The 18,090-nt window shown below is 31.9% G+C and overlaps 2 protein-coding genes across 2 annotated transcripts; one reads left to right on the top strand and one right to left on the bottom strand.

Annotated features, from left to right (window-relative positions):
- The first annotated feature begins 1,653 nt into the window (after window positions 1–1,653).
- LOC108220383 (protein NOI4) lies at window positions 1,654–5,025 on the top strand. Its single transcript, XM_017394133.2, has 3 exons — window positions 1,654–1,798; window positions 2,898–3,080; window positions 4,733–5,025. The coding sequence occupies exons 1-3, from the start codon at window positions 1,700–1,702 to the stop codon at window positions 4,775–4,777; spliced, it is 327 nt and encodes a 108-aa protein (XP_017249622.1). The 5' UTR covers window positions 1,654–1,699; the 3' UTR covers window positions 4,778–5,025.
- Window positions 5,026–5,986: 961 nt separating this feature from the next.
- LOC108223511 (uncharacterized) lies at window positions 5,987–16,028 on the bottom strand. Its single transcript, XM_017397811.2, has 11 exons — window positions 15,873–16,028; window positions 15,715–15,782; window positions 14,829–14,910; window positions 14,575–14,658; window positions 13,245–13,284; window positions 12,488–12,533; window positions 11,261–11,319; window positions 10,308–10,375; window positions 6,764–6,847; window positions 6,619–6,683; window positions 5,987–6,266 (listed from the first exon to the last, which is right to left on the bottom strand). Exons 1-11 carry the CDS (start codon window positions 15,929–15,931, stop codon window positions 6,181–6,183), a joined length of 741 nt encoding a protein of 246 aa, XP_017253300.1. The 5' UTR covers window positions 15,932–16,028; the 3' UTR covers window positions 5,987–6,180.
- Window positions 16,029–18,090: the final 2,062 nt, after the last annotated feature.

The following is an 18,090-nucleotide window of genomic DNA, read 5'->3' as shown; positions in this document are numbered from 1 at the left end:
ATACAAGATCTCAGTTTTACCAACGCGGAATAGTCATTTTTCATCGAATCCCACAACCTCATACGTAATTTCTATCATATATAGTCATTTTTCATTGAGTCCCGCGACCTTATATGCAATTTTTATCATTTTTTTTTGCGGATCGAAAGTATAAATACTATCAAACCTCTTCTGTTTAGTTAAAAAATTTATTTATACGAGCCTTGATACTAAGCAAACCTACATTTCACTAAATTAAATTTATTTATTTATGGGAGTCTTGATCTTATTGTTTGATAAATAAACATTTATTCATAATAATAAAATATATTTATATTTTACTCATAAGAGAAAAGTATATTTATATTTTATATATTTATAAAATACATTATTTTGTGAAGTATGTTCAACAAATATCATGTATTCATTAAAATTGTTGAAGATCATCTATGTTTCATAAGTATATAATGTATGTTCTGCAAGTTGAACACTGTCCTGCAAACTAAATATATTTTGTAGAATATAACATTTTGTAATGTTCTACATGCGAAACTTATATGATATTCAAGATTTTAAAGTGAAATAATGATTTTGTACAACATGATGTGAAAAACTATACGTTTTGCAATATTTTTATGCAATATTTCATTTGCAGAACATAAGTGATCTCCATGGTTTCCAATAAAAATGATCTCCATAAAACTTTACTCTAATACATTCTTTATTCCTTTTGTGCTATAAACAAAATATGAGTAAATTTTGTAAAAATTAAAAAAAATTATAATTAGAATATATATTTTATCCATTTTATATTTAAAATCAAATAAAAATATATATTTAAATTTAGTATTTTTTTATAGAGTTCATAACTATTTTCCCATCTTAATTCTTTGCTTTAAATTAAATATAATTGTTAAATTATCATTAAATTTTTTATTTTCATTAAACTGAAAATCTCGACAATCATCACATATAAATCAGCGTATAAAAATATCGATGCATAATTTATAAAATAAAATAAATAATATAAATATTATATAATTTAATATAAATATATTTTAAAAACTAGTATTTTTATTTTTGATGAAAAGTAAAAAGTTTAATAAATAACTGAAGACAAACCATCGAACTGTCAATTACAACCTGATTAAGTAACAAGAAATGAGCTAAATATATAGTCGTTTTGTTTTCAGATCGCTTAACACATAAAATATTTAAATTCTTTAATCCAAAAAGTATTAGAATCAAATCTCGAGTAATCCAACTTACATCAATTGTGAACATTATGGCATCGCAATTGACCATCACATAAGCAGCAGCATCTGTAGTTCAACGTTCAGAATTATCAGTGGCATCTGTAGTTCAACGTTCAGAATTATCAGTTATATCAACTGATATTGGATCAACAAATGACCTTAAAACATGAACAATTTTATGTCGTGAGGTGAGTTTTTGTGATATTCATCATCATGTCATATTTAATACAAGTCTTACAAATCATCTAAAATATCATATAAGTCTTTTCTGGAAACGTTATCAAAACTCGTAACAAAACAAACAAAAATATCAAAACAAACATAAATATACAAACATCCCAAAATATGAGCACGATTTTGATGACAAATACTAACAAGTACTAACAAGAACTCTCTTAAAAGAAGGTTATATATTGATTTTACTAATAAAACTAATAAATAGGAGAGAAGATGGAATAACGATTATGATTATTCAGGAAAAGGAATATTACATCATATCTCTCTCCTTCTGCCTTGTTTATCTTCCAGACTCTAACTATCAGTATCTCTCTCGATTCATGTCGGTATGTCATCGTTTCTTATCAAAGATTTCATTTATACTCCTCTCTTTTGATTGCTCTTGTTGTTATCTAATTATATTATAACAATAAGCTGCTGATTTACTCTGATCTCATCCTTGTTAGTTTCATTTTGTGCTCGTCTTTTTTGTATTGTAAAAGTGCTTGCTTTGATGATTTATGCTTTCTTGATTCACTTGCTCTTGATGCAGTCTTATTATGGAGTATTATTAAAACTTGTGCTTTTATATCTGTTTTTGGGTTTTTATGTAGTTCAATTGAAATTTGTTACCAGCTGTATATGTTTTGGTGAAAGCTTTAAGTTGTTTTTTCTGTTGTGCTGTGCAGTACCTTTGGCACCAAGGCCTATATATACATTTTTGTGTGCGTATTAAAATATCTGTGTAGTCTTGTTTTTGTAATGATCTGACAGAAGGTTTGCTTTGTCTGGAGATCGCGTGTTCCATAATTTCGTCATTTGTGGATTAAAATTAGGAAGACATGATCACTTTGTGTACAAGTATTTAAACTCGGTGCTTTAGCCCAATCCGGCAAAAGATATATGGAAAGGTGATCAATTGATGATTTGTGAAGGCTTGGTCCTACTTAGAAACCTGTTTTCTAGAGAAAAGTCTGATTTATATGTACTCTGATTCTAACTTGTTTATACTGGGTCTTATGTTTTATGGTTTTGCACTTATATTACCATAGCCCTTCCGCTTTTTCTAATTTTGGATGCATATATTAATTATTTGTGTGCATCGTTGAAATTGGTGTTTGATAGTTTAAGTCTGGGCCATAGTGTAAGATAGTTTATATTCAACTGAATAGATAGCTTATATTCAACTGACTTGAAAATAGTGTAAGACTATTTGTAGTTAGTAGTTACATATAATTTTTGCATTAAATTTAGTTACAGAACAAAATATGCTGGCTTAATCAAACAAAATTTGGTAAATTTGGGTGATTCTGTTTCAGCAGAATATTTTAGTAATATTTGTACCAAAAAGATCTTTTTTGTTTTGAACTAATCAACCTTTTCCGTCATTGAAATTCTGAAATTAAGGTTAAATATTTAAGGGTATCTTCTGTGGTGTATTGGCAGGATAAGGGCAGGCCATTGCCAAAGTTTGGTGAATGGGATGTGAATGATCCTGCTTCAGCTGAAGGCTTCACTGTTATCTTTAACAAGGCCAGAGATGAGAAAAAGACTGGTGGAAAGCCTGAGTCACCCTCAAAAGCAGATCCAAACATAAAGTATGCAGTGGATCATGTGAAGCCTCAGGCTGTAAGTTCTTCTCTATTCGCCTCTCCCTCTCTCTGACTCTCTCCCCCCACATATGCTACCCGGACTCAGTTCAAAGTGTCTAACACGGATACATGTCCGAGTGTCAGACTCGGTTATATTTTAAAAATTCAACATGCTTTTGGCCTAGAATAAGTGTCAGAGTGTCCATATCCATGTCCGAGTGTCGATTGTCCGACACAGGTGCTTGAGGCTGAAGAGTCGGAGTAACATAGTCCCCCACCCACAGAAACTGATATTCACCACTCTTGTGCCCTCCTTATTGGCAATAGTTAGTTACACAAATGTATACCTATACGATTTGAATCCCCTGGCAACGATGCTGGAGAAGCATTATATAGAACTTTTTGAACCTTATCATATTTCCATCAATAAAGAATTTCTTCTTTAGTTATCCAATTATCATTATATACTTGGTTCACCGCTGATTGCTCATATCTACCATATTGAAATGGTAGAGGGAATGAGAAAGCCTTGGTGAGGGAGGTGCGGTTGTGTCTTTGCAAAATGTTGGCTTTTATAGAAGGCTGGGCAAACCAGGTCAGGTACAAGCGAGGTCAGGTACAAGCCATCGTAAACATTGGTATAGCCTAGTCACTGGCAAATGCTTAGAATCTTGATTTAATGTTTTCACCTAAACTAGTAGCTTGAATAAGCTATCTATCACTGCATAAAATGATAAAGATAAATATAGTAGCAGAAGAACTTACATATTGACCATATCACAATAATTTCTTTTCATGAGAAGAGAACTGGGGAGACTAAAGAAATTAGTGCAAGCAACAGGAGCTCAAACCTTAGGGCCATGTTTGTTTGAAGGGATTATATTCTTTGGATAACTACATTATTTTCTACATATTTAAAGGATTATAATCACATGGGATTGTATTCCAATCACCTTTTTGATTCACTTGTATGGATTATAATACCTTCTCTCACAAGGTATTGTAATCCCATGGAAATGAACTAAAACAATGACTAATATATAGATTCATGGGATTATAATCGTTCACATTCGAGATAAATGAGGTGATAATCCGGGGATTATAATCCCTTCATATGACTAGGTTGGAACCAAGGTATATTTTCAGAATGGGAATGAATCTGGTTAGGATTGAATATAATTTTCGTTTATATATATATTTTTTGTTGTGACGTTGATTGTTGGTGTTTCTCTCTAAAACTAACGGTTTATTGCTATGTGGCAAAAAAAAACAACGGTTTATTGCTACAGAAGGTATTATGTCGGTGATTCAAATTGCAGTTATGTTAGTAGTTCGACAAATTCCTTCTATGAATATACACAATGTTTGGATCTCTTATTGGTTGGATGTCATTTATGTAAGGTAGGAGACCTTGATCTATAGTTGTGAATAAGTGTGGAATTCTATTTTATCTATCTGACAAGCCTCACTGCAAAAGATTAATATCGTCTTGTAGCAAGCTTAAATCTGTGCACTGTTTGTGACCGCCCTTATTAGTTGCCATTTAGATTTTTCTGTATCAATAGATTCATTCTGCCAATATAACTTGCAAACCCTTTCAGAAGTTGGCAAGTTTTTTTTTTAGTTATATCAAATAGGTGAAGACAATTTTTTTGTCTACTACTGATCCTGGAATCTATTGTTATGCAGAAAAAATGGTTTTGCTGTGGAAACGGGTCGCTTGAAGAATCTTAATCAGGTGGAGCTCCAGCAATAGTAAAGTTGTGCACAAATGTCCTCACCAATTTTCCTTTAGATAGGAGGTGTAAAGTGGTAATGGGGCACTAGTGGAATCCATGTTTGTGTGTTATTAACTCTCTTTTGTGGGGAAAAAGATTCTGGATATACTAGTTCGGTGCGTTTGTAGAATTAAGCCTTTGTTTGTCTATGCCTTGTAGATTATCTTTGTATTTGTTTTCTTAAGTGACACATAAGTTTTGTGATGATTGAGTGTGCATGTGCTTTATAATCTTGGAATTAAACATGTGGATCCTTGTGTGGTTGAGTACATAGGAAACAACTGTACAGACCTTGTATTGGATGGGATGGAATGGAATTATCAATGCTCAATCTAGAATCAAGATGTTTTCGACCTTTCGACCATGTACATAATGTACATAATGTATTGTGACGGAGGTTATACAGGGATCTAGATATGGAATTCCTCCGTCACTCTCATTTATTTACAGTTTTGTTCATTGTTTGGTACGTAATTTAAGATGTGTATAAAATATAATTTCGTAATTTATTTTTAAACTTTTCTGTTTCTGTATAAATATTTATATATTAACTTTTTATTCAGAAAAAAATTAAAAATAATTTATGAAATCATATTTTATAAGAATTTTAAAATAATACGTGTCAAGATGTCATCCATCTCTTTCATATTCGCTCTATAGCATAATTCGAGGCACCAGAACGTATAATTTTACCGACTATGACTACATGATCAAATACACTCTTCTAAATAATAAAATTATAATTCTAAAATGCACCAAGCGAGAAGTGTGATTCTTATCATTTTTCTAGTTGGCAACTGGATGTGCCTTGTCCTTTTTTTTTCAAGCACTTGTTTCAGCAAATCCACCATACGGTGAGTTGAACAGTAATACTAGAAGCAATTAAAAACTTTGAATGCTACTGGCCGAGTTAGAAGTGTTCTGATACTAGTTAAAAAAGTTTTTGGGGAAAGACTTTAGAAAAATTCTTTACTTCCCCGCTTATATACAGTAAAAATACCTGGCAGCACTTTTAAAGAAGATTTTAGGATTTTCTCATCAATCTCTCCGTCTTTCTTCTTCATAATTTCTAGGGTTTGATCATTTTACATTTGAAACTCTGGAACTCAAAGAAAAAGGAATTGTAACCCGAAATTCAAACTCATTCAGCCCATTATGCAAGGAATTAAAAAAAAAATACCTTGAATTTTATAGTTACTATAGTCCAATACATATTATGCGAGAACGAAAGTTTTTACACTGCAGAATTTAAGCATTAGGAGTTTCTAAATATTCCAGTAATAACTACACACTGATTCACACTACCAGAGGATATGATCATCTCAAGTCAGATAGCATACTGCAGCTGTCATGGTTGACTTAAAGAAACATTCCCTCGAGAAATTCATCAAAGTTTTCAGTTTCATCAGCCTTCTGGTCATCTAAGGAAGTGGAGGTCTTCATGACTGCAATAAAATATAATAAATAAATAAATTTTGAGGTGACAAAATTAATCTTATATTTATGAAGTCATATAAACAGTATTGTTTCTTATTAACTGTGTATATTACAATTTAAGGTCTCCCACTTTATAGATATTTACATTGTTCATCTTTATAAGAAAATTATAAATCTATCACCGAAATATGAAATGTGCAAACGATATCTATAGTATCAGCCTGAAAAAGTATTTGACCAGTGTCTGGCCTAAGTTCATGGGGAGATATAGTCACATGCAAATATATAGGTGACTAACCAGAGCTAGAACTAAAAATTCAAAGGGAAAAAAAAAGAGACATAATTGATGTTTGTAGGTACCTTTCTTCCTGTCTTTGTTCCCCTTGTAATCGGTAGGTATATCATCATCGCTTTCTGACCTTTCCCTGCAATTAGAAGGCCCTCGTCTATATAACAGAATGCCAGGTATCAATTAGGGAGGGAGGCACAACAGTTTGGTGTATACCTTTTCCTTTGCAGCACCTCTTTCTCATTTCGTTTTAATTTCTCTTTCTCTTTCTGCTTTTTGTAATTCAGCTTCTTTGCACACCTAAACCAATACAATCAGTAAGATATATAAACCACAAGATATTTGGCAAGCCTTTTTGAAGAAGAAAAGTTAGCCACGGCATCTGAATCAGATGAACAGATAATTGGCGTTTGGAACAAATTCTTAACAGTTAACATATCATAAAACCATCACCACCCTCAGCCTAAAGATGCAATGGACTGTGGTATGGTATCTCCAATATTGTATCAGTAGCTTGTTCGCTTCCTGTACTATCTATGAGCAATCACTAAAGTTTTATTGATGCACCCAAGAAGGAAAATGATGTAGGATGGTGGGAAAAGGGTAAAACAAAAGATAAGAACCTATCTCCGCATAGAATCAACTTAAGAACACAATATATACGCAGACTTGCTATGAGCTATTCACTATTTATATAAACTCTGACTAGCTCTGTTAGCCAGCCTCTTTGGTTTTGGCCTTATACGCATGTCAGCCGGACATGACATGGGTGTGTAGAGGATCTGAGTCGGATCTTTTATATTGAAAACGGATACTTCATCTTGTAACAACCAAAGTTCAGAATGTTATAGTTTGACTTTCTGACACAGATATGACATATATAGTGTATAAAAGTTTAATTGGTAGAAGACACTAGTCAGTAGTCACACATACTTTCTAAGAGGTAAAATGGATTAAGAACATATAAATTTCCCTTGTGTTAAACTTATATTCCGAGTCCCCGCACCCATGTCTGATTTCGGACTTACATTCAAGAAATCTTAAGTTTCAAAAAACTAAGGATCTGACACTTGGATCCGCACCCATGTCAGACAGCCATACCCGAGACCAGGTAACTTTAGCTGACTAATAATGATGCTTACAGCTGTTTAAAATGAATCCTACAATATTAAAAACAAGTAAAATCCTACATGAAAGGAAACTAATACTAATTGGTAACTATACTTTAACTTATCTATTACAAGTCCACAGTTAATGAAGGAGAGTACTATCTAATAATACATTTATACAACTAAACTACTAGCAGCTATTTGATTCTTTATATATGAATATAAAAAATAATCATGTGTTTAGCATCAGACTCAAAGTCTTATGTAATTTTTATGTAACTGAAATTTTAAGTTAAATTCTTACTACTTATTCTTTTCATACCACATAAAGATACCAACAAATGTAGTCACTCTATCAATTGTTTCCAAAACATAAACCTCTTCTTACTATACTTATGCTCTATATTCCTCTGGCTCTATGTTGCTCTGAATCAGGTACGAAGTGTTGGACGGACATGACACATCCAAGTGTCGGACGAGAAAAATCTTAAAATTAGGGACACGGGGACATTGTCCTATTTTTTGGACACAGATACGACGACACGGCATAAGACATTAATAAACTAGAATTGTAAGTAGATACCTTCAAAAAGAGTAACTATCTTATGATTAACACAAATTTGTAAGGAATGTTGCAAATTTGGGATTTTCAGGGTTTTTAATTTTTATTTTTGCTTCCTTCTTTTTTGTTTTTCTCCTCGTTTTCATCATATAGTCAACTGAAATGTGGTCTTTAAGTTGGTCAAAGTTTCCACATTTTAGTCAAAGGATATGACACAGAACAAGTGTCGGATACGGGAACAACTACCTACACAGAAGAGTCAGAGTAACATAGTTTATTAGTAAGAATTCTGTCACTCCACATGCAGTCAAAGAAACCAAGATAGTATTGAACCAAGAATGAGATGGTTAGCAGAATGTTAAATATACCTCATATCTAGTAATTTATGGTATTTGTCAACTTTCATATTCTAAATAAATAGAATGAAAAATAAATATAATATGAGTAATCATAAAGGAGTAACTATCGAAAGAAAAAAGGTTATGCTTATCACCTTATCCAAAGAAACAGTGATTCTGAGGCACACAAGAGCAGAGCCATCCATAGGTGTCAGGCGAGCCTATGCTATAGTTGATATTAACTCTAAGATATTATAAATGCTATTTTATACGTTTAAGACATAGATGTTAAATAAAAAAAACAGCTTAAGATATGATCAATTTATTTTAGTTGATAAAAAAAATTATCAGACAATGCAATCGAATGGTATTGGTTTGTGTTATTTTCTGTGTAAGACTTTTGATGAGGTTTAGGCCACCCTGAACCCTTGGCGCTCCACTACACACAGTTTAACGATTTCTAATTTTATATTAATCTTTTCTCCCCATAAAAGAACACCAAAAATTTTATTCAATATATCATACTAAAGTGCCAAAACTATGCATCTGTGTGGCCATTAAAAATGATAACCATGAAGATACTTGTTATAGTTTTCAAACCCCAAAAAAGAACTGCAAATAAATGTAACATGCTTCTCCAAATCTTACTCCATTATCTATCACTAAAGCTTTACAATATTTACATTTCCTCCAACAAGCTTTGCTTTAACAATATAGATATTTCAATAAACTTATAATCAGTAATTTCTTGCCCTTAAATCTTGGCATCGCTTGAACAGTCTCTAAAATATTCGTATTTGGCTCTTCAATGTCTGCCATCTTTCTCTAATAGTTTTATGCACTGTACAAAATGTACTATATATTTCACCTCCCCACAAATTTCAATAAATCTTTATAAAGCACCTTTAGCTACTATTACATCATTCATAGTTTCCCTTACCTAATACTAGTATTCTTAAATGTTTGCATGTGCTGTAGTCAACAAAAAAGTAATAATATTAATACACACTAACTAGCACAATTTCATGATTATCTTTTACTAAAAGTATTTACTGCATTCTACGATTGTTATTCCATTTACTAGAAAATTATACGCTTACTCGTTAAATTTTTAAATGCATGTCCCAATAAAAGGTGGAGTCAAAAAAGGGCAAGACCAATGAAGCAGTATTAAGTGGACTAAGTCTGGCGAATATTTTAGAGCCTGGCGGTGAAACGTTACCAAAGAAGAATGTAAACTCGCAAATTGTTACGGTACCAAACTTAAAACAATATTTCTTTATTTTTTATTTTGTGTATACAACTTTCAATTTATTAGATTTAGACTGGATCATACTTTTGAATAGGTTTACTAGACTGTTTCCCTTTTTGGTTCTAGATTCTGCAAGTTGCAGGCAATGGAAGGGAAGAGGGATGTGAAAGATGGATAGGGAGAGAAGATAAGCAATGCAGATGCTTGAATGTTATAAGTGTGAACATTAAGGTTAGAGAATAAAATACAGACATTTCTCAAGCTTTAAAACTGTCTAGGCAGCCATTTGGCAGGAACTTCTAACCCCTGGGGTGAAAGTTTAAGATCATGCAAGGGATCTCAGGGAGTTAAAGCCAGGCCAAGTTCACCAGGAAAAGTGACCTTGTCCTCTAAAATTCATTAACAGAGCATATAGATAAATCAAAGAGGTCATATGCGAATTAGAAGGTAAAGGTAAATTTCAGAGAGAAATGCAAGCACAAAAGTAGTAGTAAACCACCTCTCACAAGTTACTAGTTTCACAAGGGCTTGTTTGCTCTCCCCGGCCTCAAAATAAGAAAAGTTAACCTGCAATATAGCTAAATAGTAAGAATAATGTAAGCCAGAGATGTCAAATTTAAGAATATTGCTTTAATATAGATCTTTATATCATAGGTGGGGCGACCAAGCAAGCTTTTGTTGGGACATGCTATACTCAATTAATTAATGGATTTAACAGTAAGTTAACAAGATCACAAAAGTATTAATCTGCAAAGGCAAGACATAGAAACAACATTGCAAAAAATTAAAAGATACAGAACTAAACAATCACAATCTATCAACTTTCAACTTTTTTTTGGTTTTCTTTCCACATTGTAAAGACTAAGAGTAATAAATATGAACATTGAAGACTGGAAGAAGAGTGACCTCAAGATTGGTGAAGGAAATGTGGTTACTTCTAATTTACTTGCCAAGTTCATAATTTTTTGAAAAACAGACGGTAGTCTCAGTACTGGAGGTCAACTATAACAATTACAAATTATCTGAGTATTCAGTTTTCCACATTGTGAATATGAACAATGATGAGCAAAAGATGGTATTAATGAATTGATTTGTAAAGGGAGTGTGCTATAGAAGTTTGGGAGGCAGTTGTAAAATGAGTTTCTGACACAATTACATGCATAGGGGTGAAAATTTACTAAGCATTAAAAGAAAAAAATATTTTCATAACTAAAGATGTTTTGTCTTTTATACATGATAGCAGTTTCATTCAAACTTTATTTTCAGAACTGTGCATAGACCTCCGTACAATTTGTTTAAAACTATCCTTGGGATAACAAATCCAGCAAAAGACAGACCTATAAGAAAAAGAAGTATTAAAAAACTACACATTGACGATTCAGTAGCTTTAAGTTTCATAAAGAAAGAAGGTACCACAGAGAGAACAATTCACAAAAACAAACGAACACCTACCTCATAGCTTGCAAGACCATCTTTTTCATCACAATGTTTATTACCACATACAAACTGCCCTAACATAAAAAGGAGCAAAATCAATGATCAATTCATTTCCATCTTTTATTAACAGGTTAACAAATATAACTATGAACATTCTCCATGTAAACTTGAAAACAAAATTTAAAATTTGCATCTGCACTATCACAATATAACAGGAAAAGAATTACCATATCTCTTTATAAAAGACTCTCATAATTTTCCAAAGATCCACATATTGGAGAATCTAGTTACTCACAGAAATAGCTCCATCGAGACTTAAACCTCGATCTCTTGTTACCAAGAGAATCAGGATATACAACTGGCTACAATGCTAAGGATAAGTAATTTCATCGCGGATATACATCTTCCATAGTTTTATTCAGACACCTGCTCTACTTGACCAATCCTTGGATCTTGGATTAAAATAGCAGATTTAAACTCTTAAATTATCTCCAATGGTTAGTACTCTTCAACGGTGCCAATGTTCCCAAATTAACATAAAAAATCGAATTTATGTTCTTTCACTAATGTCACTTGTTGCAAATTATTAAAAATTACTTCAATAGTTGCCTAATCCAAAAGTTACAATCATGGTCCCACATACTTGTAAATAAAATCGAGTAACAAGTATTAGTAGTGCAGAGAGAGAGAGAGAGGAAATTATAATTTATTTACTTTACTAAAGCTAGAGCAAGTCCAAGAGATGTCTTATATGTCCTAAGTTATAATTTAGGGCATTTGATAAAAAAAAGTTGATCCAATAATGTTCTAGTGATGCCTTATATCACTAGGACAACCTCTTCAAGAATAAGGCACCTCTCTTTGCCCTATCTTATATTTTATAATCAATTATTATACACACTCTCTTTCTCTCTCAACTTTATATTGTCCTTTAATGATGAAAAAAAGCCTTTAATAATAAAATATCAAATATATAGTGAGAATAAGGCATACTGTTGGAATTGAAGTTACTTAAATATGTCCTAAACTACTGGGACATAATATTTCATATTATATTTAAGGCTTGAACTAGGACATTGTTGGACTTGCTCTTACCAACATGGTCAGTGGTCCCACATATGAGGGAAGGGGGAAGAGCGAGAGAGAGATTTTTCAGGATTTATTAACAGATGTGCTACACCTCAACTGCTGCTTAAGACATGCAAAGTAGAATTCTAGGATAGTCATAAATTAATATTGTACCTTTTCCAGATATTACTTCTTTTTCTGTTCTCCATCTGAGGCCAATCTACTAGAAACAAGTGTCAATAGTAAGTATTACTCCATAAAAGAGATACACACAGGATGTTTTCACATCACTTGAGATATTCATTTATTCAGCAAGTTGTTCAGTTCTCAGATAATTACCAACTATCACAGTTTCAGTTACATTTAGTGCCCTTTTTTTAATATTTACTGACATGACAAATTCTAGAACTCCAGTGATGCCTATTCATAATATTCCAGCACAAGAAACATATTTGACAGGTTCAAAGAGATCAAACTACTTGTTATGCTTAGAAGCACTATTATTAAAACTGCTTAAACAGAACATTGCATTTTCTTGCATGAAATAGCTATGTAACGTATATATGCTTATTAACAACCAGTAAAAACTTGCAAAACAAAACAGAAATTTTTATAAAGAGAGGACATGAGGCTCACCCGATAAGGTGGCACGTCAACATTTATATTAAATATAATCATATGAGTGTTAATACAGATATAAAGTGCTTAAATCTTCAGATAATATATTAAAACCTATGATTGCAGCAGGTTTTAGATTATGTGTGAACAAGTAATTAAGGATTTAAACAATTCTAACTTTCAGAGAAAATGAGGTAATACTTAATTACATAATAATTCTGCCCTCCCTTATGGTTTTACAGCAGTTTCTAAAAAGAAATTTCCAATAAATCACAAGAAAAAGCTCTGGATCATTTAACAATTAAATGAATACCTTGCCTGTCCTGTATTGTGACATATCAGCTATACAGTATCTTTGTCACGTTAAGAGAAATAAACAAGTGATAATCGTTACTTTGTACTAGAAAAAAAATATTATTCCTGACACGTAATAAAGGTACTCTCAATTGTAGGACATCTCCAAAATTAAACAAAAATTGTTTCATCCCAGGCTAATTCCTTTTAGGTCATTTGTTTCGGGGTGTTCAGGTACCTGGTATGAGTTTTATTTATTCCAAACCTGATGTTTACTTGGAAAATATAATTTAATCTAATTAATGAGTAATGATTATTTATTTTCATATCAATTACTTATTTTTTTTAGTTAGTAAATATTTAGTATTTAGTAGTTTAACTTATTTGTTAATCAAATGTATTTTTTATATTAGTTTTATTATTTATAAATCGTATAGTAATTTAACTTTGTATTGTATAATATACAACTTTTTTCATATACATAAACAAAATTGATTAAATTAACGGCTCCAAAATATTTTCAATCAAGTATATTCATTTCACAATTCAACTAAACACATGATTTCAGAAATAAAACCTCATATCCATACCACCATAATCAAATTTTTCATTCCAACCCTACAGCGAACCAAACAACAGCCCCTAATTTCCAGATTCAGGTTTGTCACAAGGTGTGGATTTATATCAATGTCAATACTGCAAGGATATCAATATCTAGGGCCTCCTCATTCCTTTCACATTTTTGTTAAGAGAATATCTTTTTTACTACCTTACACATGGTTTCGGTAAATACCAGATCTCAGTCTACACAAGCAAATTGGTAGTTGAAGACCAAATTGCTATTTTCTTCGGACCTATTTTTTTCCCCCCTAATCAGCCAGTAAAGACAAAATTTACAACGTAGAGAATATTCTCTGTTAAATTAAAACCCATAGCTGATTATCTAACTAGATTAGTATTTTGGTTCAAAAGGATGTATGCATAGATTACTATCCAATAAAACAAGTAACTTCTTATATCATTACAATAAAAATATTCTTATATTTGAAATAGGTAAATGTTGGGCAAAGCAGAGGTTCCAACTGAAACGTCTTTGAAAAATTAAGTACCTAACACTTGTATATCAAGATGATATAGGCATTTTCTGAAAGCTATGCAGTGATTTTAACAGTAAATTATCTTTAATTAGCAACGTGTTCTAATCTACTATGTAAATAAGAAGTTAATTAATCATTTATGCAATTTAAGAAGGTATATTATATAGCAAGAAACAATAACATACATAACGATTACTCAAGCAGAACCCCTTCAAAATCATATAATAATTACAATCTGGTTAAAAAGGATACTCTTTAAAAAGCTTATTATAGTAGCGCTTCACTAGTCTCTGCTCCCAGGAGGGATCCAGGTCATCTTCCTCAGATCTTATAAATCTGCGAGATATGGTTAAGTAAATATAATTAAGCAATTGCACCGCGAGAAAATACAATCTCCATCAATAACATCGTATAAATGTAAAACCTAACTTCTACATACAGATAATACATCAAACCCCGATACTGTAGATGAAGAAACACCCACAGATTCAAGAAGAGGGTCATACCGATAACCTTCTCTAAGAGTATCTTTATCAGTTTTAACAGGCAGCTTTTCTTCTGCTGACACATTTTTCCCATAAAAGTCAACTGTAGGGAACATAATTGTCATGAGAATTGTTTATGCCATATACTCATCAGAGCTATTAGTTGCTAAATGCCATAAGATAAAATGTATTAGGTAGACAAATAAAGCTTCACTACAGACATTGATAAACAGTTGACAAGATATTATAACTCCACTATAGAGACCTAGATAGACAGTAACTGTACAAAGTTTCAATGTTGTACCTTAAATCTATGGTGTACACAATGCGGAACATGAGGTGACACAGTTAGTTGGTTGCCAAACTAAACAACTTAAGTTTGTTTCTCATCATCGTTGGATTTTTCAGTTATTAACTATCAAAAATGATGGTACCGGGAGAGAGGGAGGGAGGGCGGGGGGGAGGGGGAGGGAGAGAGGGAGAGAGGGAGAGGGGGAGAGGGAGAGGGAGAGATAGAGAGAGATTATTTATTAATATCAAAAATCAAAAACAGATTACTAAACATAACTACACTCAGGTACTGGAGACCGAGCAGATATTGATATCACAAATTGACAAGTTCAACTAAAACAACATCGAAAAGGAAATGTACGAATGATTGTAGCCCCCTTCCATTCTCAGCGGAGGAGATCGTTCATCCTTCACTAGATATAGGACAAAAGGATCCAACAAATAAACATCTCATTATTTGTATGTTCCCTTTATTGTCCAACCAATTCACTATTTATCGATAAGCATCATAATACTACACTAAACAAAAAAAAATCCCTAAAAGCAAAAGTAAGCTGGTTCAAAACAAATGAAATCGTAAACACAAATGAATGGATGAAAAAGACACGGGGCTAACCATAATCACTGATGAATTTTTTGTGGCGATCGTAAGCATTGAGGCCTAGTATATGAGATTGATATTGCCTAGAAAATTAAACAGTGAAAATCAATTAGGATGCAAATATTAACACACATATATCGAAATTAAGTAAAGAAAAAATATCAATCACCCACTGTCTTCTAGCTTGGCGATCGAAAATGGCTGATTTCAGAGAACCCAACGACGACGCCATTTTCGTTAGGGTTTCGGTGATGCACAGATTTTATGGATTAATTAATTATAGTGCACTGAAGTTTCAAAAACGATAAAAAGCTAAAGTCATCTCTCGGGAAAATACATGAAATTTTACTTTCTTTGAAAAAGTTATTAATTTTTTTCTCGGAATAAATATTAGACACTTTTTTAATATTTATATCAAAAAGAATTATAAAAATATTCATTTTCAGAAAAAATAAACAGTTCTTAAGTTCTTAAATCTTTTAGCCATACAGGTTGAATAATATACTGATTTGAATTAATCATAAGTGATTTCGACTTACTCACACCGATTATAAAACATTAATCAAATTATTTTTAAACAAAATTACTAATCAAACTAGCAATATGTTCGTGTTTCACATATGTTAATTTTAAAATTGTCTAAACTAAAATAATTATATAAATCATATTAATTGAAATTTACGTATTACATAAGAACAAAATGTTAAGCACATCTATACCACAAAAATATTTTAATGAGATCACGAGAACAATATATTTGAAAATATGTGATAATCTATACTTTAGATAGAGAATATGATAAACATAAACGTTCATTTATTATAGCAGAAAAAAAAACATTCCATAACCAAAGTAAAATGATATCAAACATCATGTTGAATCAACTTAAATAAAAGAGAATAAGTTTAAGATCGTTGAAAACCGTTATTGAAAAAGACAACTTAGAGGAATCATTTATGAAATTGATTGAAAGCTTCCATTCAAAACTTCCAATTATTGAAACACAAAGTAACATTTCATTTCTCCTATTTAGGAGCATATGTTTTATCATTAGACCAATTATTGTGATAATAAGAATAAGAATATGAATTCTATATAGAGAGATTGCTAATTTAACCATATCACATTTCTTATTTGACGATTTGGATTAGCTTGTTGTGTTGCTAGAACTGTTTCCAGTTTCGTCCCAAATCAACTGCATTGTTCTGTGACAAAAATTGAGTAAGATTGCAGCATGTGGTGGTCAAGAAACATTCAAATTCAAGATATCCATATGACTATTGAGACACTGCTCACATCACCCATTGCAGAAGCTGTAAAAATTGTTGCCTCACCCACCGAAGTTGATGAATGACCAGATTCAAATTTGCATAGTACATCTTGTTATACATCAAGATATTATCACTTATAAGCTGGATTTTAAAGGTGTATTTCTTGCCAACAATATCTTCAATAATTTGTATAAATTCTGTACTTTTCAGCTGTAATAGAGACATGTGTAAAGTTCACAAAACATGACATATAACTGACCAAAAAAAAAAAAAAAATAGATGGAAGGAACCAACACAACATTCATTGAATTATAATAATGCACCTCACTAATTTCTGCAATCACTTTAATAGTAGTCTTCTCGATCAACTATTTAGTAGCACGATCCAGGAAGATAAAGTTTACCTTTCAGTCAAGTCGAATCTTCCACTGACGTTGCAGTAGAAAGTTGACAATGATTTTGGAGGAGACTCGTTTGAGAGTTCCTAAAACCTCCTATGTGAAGAAATTTGACACAATGTAAAGACCTCCTTCAACAATAGTCTCGAATAGATTCTTCCAATTATCAATGCAAACATAAGCGTGAACATGATAGTTCTATATAAATACAGCCTCCAAATTGATATAAGTCTTTCAGCTAATATTCACAAAATTATTTATTATTTTCAACAGTTAAAAATATACGTAGATGCCTGAAATATTATGAAAAAAATATGTGCCATTGTCGGGAAACAAACTTACATTGTCATCTACAAAAAATAAGATTGTATCCCTTGATCACTTCGTTCTCATTGTTCACATTAGATCACGAAAGCCACATTTTTGTAACACGAACCTTCATTTACCATTAGGATCTTGACATGTTGAGCGACCACATTGTTTCTTGCTTAAGTGTAAAAATGATGCAGATACATGTGTAGTTTGAGAAATCGAGTTTGAGAAAATGATATATAACAAAGACTTAAAATATGATTTTATACATTCATTATATGTTACTCGTACAAATTCTAAATCTGGGACCAAATGTGTACGAAAGAAGAAGAGGATATTCTCTAAACAAGCAATTAACGCAGAACTAGGCCGCTACAGACAACCGGGTTCATTAAAGAAGTACAATTCTC

Source organism: Daucus carota, chromosome 5 (assembly GCF_001625215.2).
Source record: "Daucus carota subsp. sativus chromosome 5, DH1 v3.0, whole genome shotgun sequence".
Taxonomy (NCBI): Eukaryota; Viridiplantae; Streptophyta; class Magnoliopsida; order Apiales; family Apiaceae; genus Daucus; species Daucus carota.
Note: the sequence above shows the minus strand (reverse complement) of the source record. Positions and strands in the feature narration are given on the sequence as shown.